The following is a 13,196-nucleotide window of genomic DNA, read 5'->3' as shown; positions in this document are numbered from 1 at the left end:
GTACTCAATTCAAGGTTAGTAGTCAATAACTAATGCTGCGTTCAAGTGGGATACTCAGAAAGTACTACTTGTAACCTGGGAGCAAAGAGTTGTGTGCATTCACGTGCTTTCAACTTGAGAACGCCGCAAACAAATTGTAGTGTTAAAAACCATATTAATATATTGTTTTTCACAAATAATGTTTTGTCGTTGCATTTAACTTCTGAAAAATGCTGTTATCGAGGTAATTTCCTTAGTGTGTGACGTCAGAGTTCGGCATGTAATATAGGTAGGAGCTCAGAGATGATAGACAAGTTTCCCACTACTAATTACCAGTTGCGGTGGTGTTCAAGTGGATTACTCCCAGTCGTATTCTGGTATTTACGAATTTAGGAGCTGTTATGAGCGCCACATAATAATCGCCACATCAACTTAACACAGCCTGGATGACTGACTGGCAGACATACACACCTGCCTGGAGCAGACACATACTAACAGTAACGGGATCCCAAGGCTCTCTGAAGGCTTCGGCGCTTGCCCGAAAAACAGATCATTACTGGGAGGTTCATTATCTGTGTTACCAAATTACCGTACAACAGACCACATATTCACCCTGCACATACTTAAAAAAAAAACTTTATTTAACTAGGCAAGTCAGTTAAGAACAAATTCTATTTACAATGACGGCCTAGGAACAGTGGGTTAACCGCCTTGTTCAGGGGCAGAATGACAGATTTTTACCTTGTCAGCTCGGGGATTCGATTTAGCAACATTTACAGTTACTGGCCCAACGCTCTAACCACTAGGCTACCAGCCATTCTAATTGACAAACATACAAACCAAAACAAAGGCAAAGTCTTCTCATGCTTTCTTGATTTCAAAAAATGCTTTTGACTCAATTTGGCATAAGGGCCTGCTATACAAATGGATGGAAATTGATGTTGGGGGAAAACTATTATAGACATTATAAAATCCAAGTACACAAACAACAAGTGTGCGATTAAAATGGGTAAAAAACACACACAATTCTTTCCACAGGGCCGGGGGGTGAGACAGAGATGCAGCTTAAGCTCCACCCTCTTCGATATGGTTCCGTTCATCGACCAAGAATTCACAAAATGGGACAAACACCAAATCAAGACTCTGCATGCAGAATTCTACAAAAAATATCCTCTGTGTACAATGTAAAACACCAAATAATACATGCAGAGCAGAATTAGGCTAATACCCACTAATTATCAAAATCCAGAAAAGAGCTGTTAAATTCTACAACCACCTAAAAGGAAGTGATTACCAAACCTTCCATAACAAAGTCATCGCCTACAGAGAAATTAACCTGGAGAAGAGTCCCCTAAGCAAGGTGGTCTTGGGGCTCTGTTCACAAACAGACCCCACAGAGGTCCAGGACAGCAACACATATAGACCCAACCAAATCATGAGAAAACAAAAAGATAATTACTTGACACATTGGAAAGAATAAAAAATAAAAAAACAGAGCAAAACAGAACGCTCTTTGGCCCTAAACAGAGTACACAGTGTCAGAATACCTGACCACTGTGACTGACCCAAAATTAAGGAAACCTTTGACTATGCATATACTCAGTGAGCATAGACTTGCTATTGAGAAAGGCCACCGAATGCAGACATGGCTCTCAAGAGAAGACTATGTTGTCTTAGGTCTCTCTTTATGTAGTGTTGTATTGTCTCTCTTGTCGTGATGTGTGTTTTGTCCTATATTTATATATGTTATTTTTGATCCCAGCTCCCGTCCCCGCAGGAGGCCTTTTGGTAGGCCATCATTTTAAATAAGAATTAGTTCTTAACTGACTTGCCTTAATTAAAGGTTCAATAAATATGTGCTCACTGCCCACAAAATGAGGTGGAAATTGAGCTGCACTTCCTAATATCCTGCCAAATGTATGACCATATTAAAGACACATGTTTCCCTCATATTACACAGACCTCCAATTTTGATAAACTCCCATATCTATTGGGTGAAATGCCAAGCTGTGTGACCTGTTGCCACAAGAAAAGGGCAACCAGTGAAAAACAAACACCTATATTTATGTTCATTTATTTTCCCTTTTGTACTTTTACTATTTGCACATCATTACAACACTGTATATAGAGATATGACATTTGAAATGTCTTTATTCGTTTGGAACTTGTAAGTGTAACGTTTACGGTTAAATATTTGTACTGTTTATTTCACTTTTGTTAATTAACTATGTCACTTGTAAATATGTAAACATATGTTTCCCATGCCAATAAAGGCCCTTTAAATTGTAATAGCCTATAATAGATTGGAATAGCAGGTCTACATCCTGTCTGCCTTCAAGTTGACTATTTTTCTAAAGCGGAACCTATTGCATTAATTAGGGTGCTTAAGACCGAATCTTACACTAGACCTAGTAAAACACATTATATGAACACACTGCAGAAAGTATGGTTTCACATAAAACAATTTTCAAAATAGAGTGCCTTCAACCTCACACCGTTACGTCTCTAACTGTTCTATAGTATAGACTATACTATAGTATAGAACAGTGAACAGTTATAGTTCCCGACTCTATTGACTACTGACTATTCTACCGGTCAGGTGAACCTATTGGCACAACATCCTAATTATATTTGTGAGTAGTTCAGTAGAAGTAGGCGTTAGAAAGCAGCTTGGACTCGGAAGAAAACACCGCGACCACGGCAAAACCAGCCCGGATCCCGCATTTTGCTACACACGGGTTGAAAAATCACGTGATTAAATGAAGCTTCGGACGTCGTTGATGACGTCCTTTTGATAAAGCGAAAAACGCGTCCGCCACCCCGCATCGAATTCAGCTGCTTAGCGGTATCACTACAGACAACTGACTGACAACCCAACGGTGCTTTATAAAGACCGTGTCAAAATTGGTCTAGCAATATCTGCTATGCTTGTATTCAGGTTTAAATTGGGGTTCCCCTCCTGCCATAACACATCCAAACCACCAGGGGAGAACAGAGACATTCCGACCGCAAGATACACCAGACTCTCCTTACGTCATCCAAACGCGGCAGCTGAGAGGTGGGATGCGATTCATGCTAACTTGCTTTCGGTTGAATACATTGACTTCTGTTTTCAGGTCAAATGAAACACGGTTCATGTTAACTGTTGAGAAGAGTTCATATTTGACGGGGTGAGTAAGGAAATTGTTGACGACGTTACAGCAACAAAAAAAAAATGTGCCTTGAGAACTAACGTAGTTAGCTAGCGCTGGCTAATGCTCCGTCGACCGCCCAGACATTTGTGATCCCTTTCTCAATACGTATTGTCGATATAATTTGATAGCTAACGTAGACATACTTTGGTTTTGCTGCTAGTGGCTAATACACTTTTTATTTAGTTATTGCAGATCATGTTGATTGTATAAGTAAGGTTAACTGTTACCCAAAAGTGAACCCAAGAAAAAGATGCCGCCTCACAAGAAAAACGGGATACCGGACAGGTAAATAGTCACTGTTTTAAACGGTTAACTATTTAATGCTAATGTTAGGCCCCAGAGCTGGACCTCAATTAGTAATATAGACTGGATTCTAGACTGTCATATTGATGTCCTGCAATCTCTCCTACAGATGGGAAGACTACCAGGCCGTAGGGAAGATTATATCTGGGACGCGGTTCATCGCTTTTAAAGTCCCTCTGAAACCGGTAACTGTGTGTGTGTGTGTGTGTGTGTGTGTGTGTGTGTGTGTGTGTGTGTGTGTGTGTGTGTGTGTGTGTGTGTGTGTGTGTGTGTTTGTGTGTGTGTGTGTTAAGTCACTCAACTCCACGATGTACTTGATGTGAAATACATGGTGAATTTCAGTGACTTCGCTGTGTGTCCCCCTGGTGTGTTGTCAAGCACTGGGTAGTCTAGGAAACCCAGAACTAGAATCTAGCGGAATTGTGTCAGCTGCTCAATATTATGTTTTATTTAATTTAACTAGGCAAGTCAGTTAAGACCAAATTCTTATTTTACAATGAAGGCCTACCATTATGCGAGTCTGTCCAAAAGAGATTAAGCACTGGGTTACGGGGTTGGTGTTAGTGGCCTTGGGGTTTGTAATAGGTATCTTGGGATGTATTTGTTGTTCAGATTCCGTCGCAAAACGTTTTGCAACAGAAACCTTTTACTCTAGGATGCAAACAAAATGGTGAGGGACCTACCTGAATATGTCAAATAGAAAATCTTGGGTTTGTTGCAAAATGTTTTCTGTTTGGAGTAAATTATTTCTGTTGCAAAACATTTTGCAACAGACTGAAACATTTTGCAACAGAGTCCGACTAATGGTACACCCCTGGTAGCTAGGAGTGCTAGTAGTTACTAGGCTAATAACTGTGTGTGTGTGTTCCAGTCCCTGTGTCGTCATGTTGAACGTTCGCAGGCGTTTGGTCCATGGGAGCTGATGCAGACTATGGAGAAAGATGGACAGGAGCTGGGACTGATTATAGACCTCACCTTTACTACTCGCTACTACAAACCTGAGGTACGCACACACAATCACTTCCCCACACGCACACACAATCACTTCCCCACACGCACACACAATCACTTCCCCACACACACAATCACTTCCCCACACACACAATCACTTCCCCACACACACACACAATCACTTCCCCACAATCACTTCCCCACACACACACACAATCACTTCCCCCACGCACACACAATCACTTCCCCACACACACACACAATCACTTCCCCCACACGCACACACAATCACTTCCCCACACGCACACACAATCACTTCCCCACACGCACACACAATCACTTCCCCACACGCACACACAATCACTTCCCCCACACGCACACACAATCACTTCCCCCACACGCACACACAATCACTTCCCCCACACGCACACACAATCACTTCCCCCACACGCACACACAATCACTTCCCCCATACGCACACACAATCACTTCCCCATACGCACACACAATCACTTCCCCATACGCACACACAATCACTTCCCCCATATGCACACACAATCACTTCCCCATACGCACACACAATCACTTCCCCCATACGCACACACAATCACTTCCCCACACACACACAATCACTTCCCCCACACACACACAATCACTTCCCCACACACACACACAATCACTTCCCCACACACACACACAATCACTTCCCCACACACACACACAATCACTTCCCCACACACACACAATCACTTCCCCACACGCACACACAATCACTTCCCCACACACACACACAATCACTTCCCCACACACACTCACACACACACACAATCACTTACTGTGTAGTCTAGTGTAGTTTGTGTGTGTGTGTGTGTGTGTAGGACCTTCCAGACTCCGTGTTCTACCTGAAGATTTTCACAGCTGGTCATGAAGTTCCCAGTGACCCCACAATCCTTAGCTTCAAACGTGCCGTCCGCGGGTTCCTACGAGACAACACACACAACGGTCAGTCACACTCACCCACACCCTCACTTGTGGTTTGTGAAACTGATTGTCTGTGTCTTGTTAGTTAATCGTCAACACATCAGCAGAAATGCAAGATCATGTAAACATATTTATTATCTTTCTCTTTCAAAGATAAGCTGATCGGAGTACACTGTACTCATGGGCTCAACAGGACAGGCTACCTGGTCTGTAGGTAAGGAGCTTTTAGCAGATTTTGTGGAGTTCTGGTAGATTCTACATGTGCTTAGTTTGTAACCTACATCTTTCTTTTCCTCTTCCTCACTCTCTCCTCTTCAGGTATCTGATTGATGTAGATGGGATCGATCCTAAAGAGGCTGTGGAGTGTGAGTACTGAACCTCATTCAAAAATTGTGAGCACACATGCATGTGTGTAATGTATTTTTCATGTGTTATTCCAGTGTTTAACTCTTCGCGGGGTCACCCCATAGAAAGAGAGAACTACCTGAAAGACCTACAGACTGGGCCAAAGAGAAGGTAATTTGTGTCTCGGTTGGTTTGATCGGTCGGTCTCTCTATTGTTGTCTCTGTCCATCCATACTTTTATTCATCCATCCCTCCTCCCTCCCTCTGCAGTAATGATGGGATGGAGGAGTCGGAGCAGGAGCCAATCAGAGGCCGCTCTGGCAGTCGTCATAACATTCTAGACTCTCCTGCCCACGACCGCGACAGACATTACGACATGCATGACTACAACCAATTTGTGTAAGCACCCTGTCCTCTAACCCTTATAGACATACAGGTATGTCTACATACAGTACTATGATAAAGTATTCAGATCCCCTGACTTTTTCCCCAAAAAATGTAAAGTTACAGCCTTATTCTAAAATTGATGAAATATATCAATCTACACACAACACCCCATAATTTCAAAGCGAGAGCAGGATTTTAGACATTTTTGAAACCAGATACCTTATTTACATGTACAGTTGAAGTCAGAAGTTTACACACACTTAGGTTGGAGTCATTAACTCATTTTTCAACCACTCCACAAATTTCTTGTTAACAATCTATAGTTTTGGGAAGTCAGTTAGGACATCTACTTTGTGCATGACACAAGTAATTGTTCCAACAATTGTTTACAGACAGATGATTTCACTTATAATTCACTGTATCACAATTCCAGTGGGTCAGAATTTTACATACACTAAGTTGACTGTGCCTTTAAACAGCTTGGAGAATTCCAGAAAATTATGTCATGGCTTTAGAAGATTCTGATAGGCTAATTGTCATCATTTGAGTCAATTGGAGGTGTACCTGTGGATGTATTTCAAGGCCTACCTTCAAACTCAGTGCCTCTTTGCTTGGCATCATGGGAAAATCAAAAGAAATCAGCCAAGACTTCAGAAAGAAAGTTGTAGACCTCCACATGTCTGGTTCATCCTTGGGAGCAATTTCTAAATGCCTGAAGGTACTACGTTCATCTGTACAAACAATAGTATGCAAGTATAAACACCATGGGACCACGCAGCCGTCATACTGCTCAGGAAGGAGACGTGTTGTGTCTCCTAGAGATGCACTTACTTTGGTGCGAGAAGTGCAAATCAATCCCAGAACAACAGCAAAGGACTTTGTGAAGATGCTGGAGGAAACTGGTACAAAAGTATCTATATCCACAGTAAAACAAGTCCTATATCGACAACCTGAAAGGCAGCTCAGCAAGGAAGACGCCACTGCTCCAAAACCGCCATAAAAAAAGCCAGACTACGGTTTGCAACTGCATATGTGGACAATGTCCTTTTTGGAGAAATGTCCTCTGGTCTGATGAAACAAAAATAGAACTGTTTGGCCATAATGACCATTTATGTTTGGAGGGAAAAGGGGGAGGCTAGCAAGCCGGAGAACACCATCCCAACCGTGAAGTACAGGGGTGGAAGCATCATGTTGTGGGGTTGCTTTGCTGCAGGAGGGACTGGTGCACTTCACAAAATAGATGGCATCCTGAAGTAAAATGATGTGGATATGTTGAAGCAACATCTCAAGACATCAGTCAGAAAGTCAAATCTTGTTTGCATATGGGTCTTCCAAATGGACAATGACCCCAAGCATACTTCCAAAGTTGTGGCAAAATGGCTTAAGGACAACAAAGTCCAGGCATTGGAGTGGCCATAAAAGGCCTGACCTCAATCCTAAAGAAAATGTGTGGGCAGAACTGAAAAAGCATGTGCGAGCAAGGAGGCCTACAAACCTGACTCAGTTACAGCAGCTCTGTCAGGAGGAATGGACCAAAATTCACCCAACTTATTGTCGGAAGCTTGTGGAAGGTTACCTGAAACATTTGACCCAAGTTAAACAATTTTAAAGGCAAAGCTACCAAATACTAATTGAGTGTATGTAAACTTCTGACCAATTGGGAATGCAATGAAAGCTGAAATAAGTAATTCTCTTCTATTATTCTGACATGTCACATTCTTAAAATAAAGTGGTGATCCTAACTCACCTAAAACAGGGAATTTTTACCTGGATTGAATGTCAGGAATTGTGAAAGACTGAGTTTTTAAATGTATTTGGCTGATGTGTAAACTTCCGACTTCAACTAGAAGTATTCAGACCCTTTGCAATGAGATTTGCAATTGAGCTCCGGTGCATCCTGTTTCCGTTGACCATCCATGAGATGTTTCTACAACTTGATTGGAGTCCACCTGTGGTAAATTCAATTGATTTGACATGATTTGGATAGGCGGACACACCTGTCTATACAAGGTCCCACAGTTGACAGTGCATGTCAGAGCGAAAACCAAGCCATGAGGTCGAATGAGTTGTCCGTAGAGCTCCGATACAGGATTGTGTCGAGGCACAGATCTTGGGAAGGGTACCAAAAAATTGTCTGCAGTATTGAAGCCCCTGACAAACCGTGACCATCTTTCGTAAATGAAAGAAGCTTGGAACGACTAAGACTTCCTAGAGCTGGCCGCCTGGCCTAACTGAGCTATTGGGGGAGAAGGGCTTTGGTCAGGCAGGGGACCAAAAATCCAATGGTCACTCTGACAGAGCTCTATGGAGATGGGAGAACCTTCCAGAAGGACTACCATCTCTGCCCTACTCCACCATAGTAGTGGCCAGGCGGAAGCCACTCCTCTGTAAAAGGCACCTGACAGCCTTCTTGGAGTTTTCCAAAAGACACATGAAGGACTAAGACCATGAGAAACAAGATTCTCTGGTCTGATGAAACCAAGATTGTCCTGATTTCCAAGTGTCACATCTGGGGGAAACCTGGCACCATCCCTACGGTGAAGCATGGTGGTGGCAGCATCCTTGCTGTGGCAGGGACTTGGAGTCTAGTCAGGATCAAGGCAAAGATGAATGGAGCGAAGTACAGAGAGATGCTTGACGAAAACCTGCTCCAGGGGGCTCAGGACTTCAGACTGTGGGGCGAAGGTTCACCTACCAGCAGGACAACATCCCTAAGCAAAGACTACGCAGGAGTGGCTTCGGGACAAGTCTCTGAATGTCCTTGTGTGGCCCAGCTAGAGCCCAGATTTAAACATGATCGAACATCTGTAGAGAGACCTTTTTAAATGGCTGTGCAACGACACTCCCCATCCAACCTGACACAGTTTGAGAGGATCTGCGGAGAAGAATGGGAGAAGCGCTCCAAATACAGGTGTGCCAAGCTTGTAGCTTCATACCACAGACTCTAGGCTTTCATTGTCGCCAACGGTGCTTCAACAAACTACTGAGTAAATTGTCTGAATACTTATGTAAATGTGATATTTAAATTTATAATAAATTAGCCAACATGTTATTATTTTAGAATAATGCTGTAACAACAAAATGTGGAACAGGTCAAGGGGTCTGAATACTTCCCGAATTCACTCCATATGTTTAATTTTGGTCTGACGGTTCTGCTCTCGCTCTCTCTACAGGCCACTCCACCAGAGGGGTATGAACCACCAGACTCACGGCTTCCCCCCTCCTCTGCCTCCTTATGGCATGTGGCCTCCCCACCCGAGCCTTCTCCCCCATCCTCCTCACTTCAACAACTACCAATGGAGACCCCCCCAGCCACAGAACAACTGGAGGAGGCCCTACCCACCAGAGGAAGACCGGAGGGGAGGGGAGGACTGGAGGTCCTCCCACCACGAAGGCGAGAGGAGAATTCGTTGCCCTCCCCCTTTCCCTGTTCTTCCTCGTTACTCCCCCAAAGGGTGGAATAATGAGCCTGAGGGGTCTGCCTCCTCCCTCCCCTCTGAAGAGATAAGTGGCCCACAGAGGAAATTCCGCCCACGACACAAACGCAGCAACGACTGGACTAAATAGAGGAGAGAGGGGGAGTGCAGTGTGCTTTAAAAAAATGAAAAGTGACGCTTCCTGGTGTTTGACTGCTACAGTTCCATGGGGGCTGAATAGTTTGAATTGCTTTTAGAAACAGATTTGAGGTTTTAATTGAGATATGTGTACGGTTGAGACGGAGAGAAAGGCCTTAGTTCACTTACATAAAGTGCCTGACTGACTGTTTTCTGACTGACTAACCTTGTCCCCAGGCTATTGCGTATGTAAGGCTGGTACATCAACTATTCAATGTTGGCCTTACTGGGTAAAGGGGTATTTTATTTTAGAGAATAACACTTGTAAAAGGCAAGGCTCTGCTTGTGGTGTGTTAGCGTATGGGGGAGGTGTTATGGGAGATGATTGGTAGGCATATTAATCTGAGTAAGTTGACTCCCATGCACCTGGAGTTTCTCCAGGTCTTTCTGTATTGGCTAACGGAGGCCAAGTTTAACACGTTGGTCCACCAGGCTTTTTGCGCGATTTGGGTGGAATTGCCTGGGAAGGAGATGACTTGACGATTGATTTACTGACTGACTGGTTTCCATTAGACATGAGTTGCCAATGCACTCTGTTTCATGTATGTATCATGTATGACAGGCAAATCATATACATGCATGAAAATGTCTTATGTGCTTTTTAGTCTGAGTGTTTTTGATCAAAGGTAATAAAGAACATTGGGAGCAGGGAAAAACATGGTGTGTCTCATGGTTGAATGGTCACTATTTCTTAACTAACTACATGGTCTGTTCCAACTGTTCAAACTACAAGAATGAAACAATAATTTCAATTGTGCTATTGTATGTTTTTTTGTGTTTTTTTTTTCCGTTTTGTAACTTATGTTGTAACATAATGTTTCGGCCACCGTGTCTCATGACCGAAAAGAGCTTCTTGATCTCAGGGCAGCGATTACTCACACTGTACTGGAGGAATTCTTCAACGATTCGGACGGGAAGGATTTACTCCAGACACCCGACAAGGGCCTCATCCCTGTCATTTGCGAGGAAAAGACGGGGGTATTGTAGACGACGGTCCTTGTGCCTTGTAAGGATCCATCGCCGAGAGGGTCATTTACCATCGGTCCTATTAGCCAACGTACAATCAATCGATAGTAAAATAGATTAACTACGTGTACGTGTATCCCACCAACGAGACATTAACTGAAATAACTTATGTTTCACCGAGTCGTGGCTGAACGACGACATGATTAACATACAGCCGGCATGTTTTAAGCTTTTTCAGCAGGATAGAACAGCGGTCTCTGGTAAGACAAGGGGTGGCGGCCTATGCATATTTGTAAACAACAGCTGGTGCATGAAATCTAAGGAAGTCTTGAGGTTTTGCTTGCCTGAGTTAGGTTATCTCATGATTAGCTGTAGGAAAGTCGATTTACCAAGAGAGTTTACATCTATATTTTCCGTAGCTGTCTATGTACCATTCAGACCTATGCTGGCACTAAGACCGCACTCAATGAGCTGTTTTCCTCCATAAGCAAACCGGAAAAGCTCATCCAGAAACACGTACAACGCTCTCCCTCACCCTCCATTTGGCAAATCTGACCATAATTCTCTCCTGATTCCTGCTTACAAGCAAAAACTAAAGCAGGAAGCACCAGTTACTCGGTCAAAAAGAAAGTGGTCAGATACAGGACTGTTAACCTAGCACAGACTGGAATATGTTCCGGGATTCTTCCGATGGCATTGAGTACACCACATCTGTCACTGTCTTCATCAATAAGTGTATCGACGATTTCTTCCCCACAGTGACTGCGTTCATACCCCAACCAGAAGCCATGGATTACAGGCAACATCCTCACTGAGCTAAAGGATAGAGCTGCTGCTTTCAAGGAGTGGGACTCTAACCCGGAAGCTTATAAGAAATCCTGCTATGCCCTCCGACGAACCATCAAGCAGGCAAAGTGTCAATACAGGACTAAGATTGAATCGTACTACACGGGCTCTGACACTCGTCGGATGTGGCAGGGCTTGCAAACTTAGACTACAAAGGGAAGTACAGCCACGAGCTGCCCAGTGACACGAACCTACCAGACGAGCTAAATTAGTTATATGCTCGCTTCGAGGCAAGTAACACTGAAACATGCACGAGAGCACCAGCTGTTCCGGATGCCTGTGATCACGCTCTCCGTAGCCGATGTAAGACCTTTAAACAGGTCAACATTCACAAGGCCGCAGGGCCATACGGATTGCCAGGACGTGTACTACGAACATGTGCTGACCAACTGGCAAGTGTCTTCATTGACATTTTCAACCTGTCCCTGACTGAGTCTGTAATACCAATATTTCAAGCAGACTACCATAGTCCCTGTGCCCAAGAACACTAAGGTAACCTGCCTAAATGACAACTGACCGATAGCACTCACGTCTGTAGCCATGAAGTGCTTTTGAAAGGCTGGTCATGGCTATCACCACCATTATTACAGAAACCCTAGATCCACTCCAATTTGCATACTGCCCAAACTGATCCACAGATGATGCAATATCTATTGCACTCAACACTGCCCTTTCCCACCTGGACAAAAGGAACACCTATGTGAGAATGCTATTCATTGACTACAGTTTAGCGTTCAACACCATAGTGCCCACAAAGCTCATCACTAAGCTCATCAATAAGCTAAGGACCCTGGGACTAAACACCTCCCTCTGCAACTGGATCCTGGACTTCCTGATGGGCGGTCCCCAGGTGGTAAGAGTAAGTAACAACACATCTGCCACGCTGATCCTCAACATGGGGGCCCCTCAGGGGTGCACGCTCAGTCCCCTCCTGTACTCCCTGTTCACTCATGACTGCATGGCCAGGCACGACTCCAACACCAAATTTGTCGATGAAACAACAGTGGTAGGCCTGATCAACGACAACGATGAGACAGCCTTTAAGGAGGAGGTCAGAGACAACAATCCCTCCCTCAAACGTGATTAAGACAAAGGAGATGGTTGTGGACTACAGGAAAAGGAGGACCGAGCACCCCCCCCATTCTCATCGACAGGGCTGTAGTGAAAGTAACTATTTCTCGTTAAGGTCTACTCCGGTTGTATTCGGCACATGTGACAAGTAAAATTTGATTTAGATTTGATTTCATAATCTGATTACATACAACCTTTACAGGATTAGTAGGTCCCCCTCGGGGCGGTTGAGCTAAAATGGGCTAATGCCATTAGCATGAGGTTGTAAGTAACAAGAACATTTCCCAGGACATAGACATATCTGATATTGTCCGAAAGCTTAGATTTTTGTGAATCTAACTGCACTGTCCAATTTACTGTAGCTTTTTGCAAGGAAATAATAACATGCTATTATTTGAGAAGAGTGCACAGTTATGAACTTACAGTTATTAATAAACCAATTAGGCACATCTTGATAGAACATTTTGAACAGAAACGCAATGGTTCATTGGATCAGTCTATAACTTTGCACATACACTGCTGCCATCTAGTGGCCAAAATCTAAATTGTGCCTGGGCTG

At 43.7% G+C, this 13,196-nt stretch overlaps 1 protein-coding gene across 4 annotated transcripts; it reads left to right on the top strand.

The window, feature by feature from the left end:
* Positions 1 to 2,800: 2,800 nt before the first annotated feature.
* Positions 2,801 to 10,404, top strand: dusp11 (dual specificity phosphatase 11 (RNA/RNP complex 1-interacting)). 4 transcript variants are annotated; one of them, XM_046317316.1, is made up of 10 exons: positions 2,801 to 3,037; positions 3,408 to 3,458; positions 3,586 to 3,661; positions 4,348 to 4,479; positions 5,306 to 5,429; positions 5,562 to 5,622; positions 5,727 to 5,773; positions 5,849 to 5,924; positions 6,024 to 6,152; positions 9,314 to 10,404. In XM_046317316.1, exons 1-10 carry the CDS (start codon positions 2,904 to 2,906, stop codon positions 9,705 to 9,707), a joined length of 1,224 nt encoding a protein of 407 aa, XP_046173272.1. In that variant the 5' UTR covers positions 2,801 to 2,903; the 3' UTR covers positions 9,708 to 10,404. The 4 variants fall into 4 exon arrangements, with proteins under 4 accessions (XP_046173272.1, XP_046173273.1, XP_046173276.1 ...); XM_046317317.1 differs by having other exon boundaries at positions 2,932 to 3,149; XM_046317320.1 differs by having other exon boundaries at positions 2,932 to 3,149; positions 3,366 to 3,458.
* Positions 10,405 to 13,196: the final 2,792 nt, after the last annotated feature.

The sequence above is a fragment of the Oncorhynchus gorbuscha genome, linkage group LG20 (genome assembly GCF_021184085.1).
Source record: "Oncorhynchus gorbuscha isolate QuinsamMale2020 ecotype Even-year linkage group LG20, OgorEven_v1.0, whole genome shotgun sequence".
In the NCBI taxonomy this organism is placed as follows: domain Eukaryota; kingdom Metazoa; phylum Chordata; class Actinopteri; order Salmoniformes; family Salmonidae; genus Oncorhynchus; species Oncorhynchus gorbuscha.
Note: the sequence above shows the minus strand (reverse complement) of the source record. Positions and strands in the feature narration are given on the sequence as shown.

Coding starts and splice junctions, on each gene's coding strand:
- dusp11 (XM_046317316.1), top strand. CDS start 2,904: ATGCTTGTATTCAGGTTTAAATTGGGGTTCCCCTCCTGCCATAACACA. Junction 3,459..3,585: donor AAAAACGGGATACCGGACAG/GTAAATAGTCAC, acceptor TCTCTCCTACAG/ATGGGAAGACTACCAGGCCG. Junction 5,430..5,561: donor ACGAGACAACACACACAACG/GTCAGTCACACT, acceptor TCTCTTTCAAAG/ATAAGCTGATCGGAGTACAC.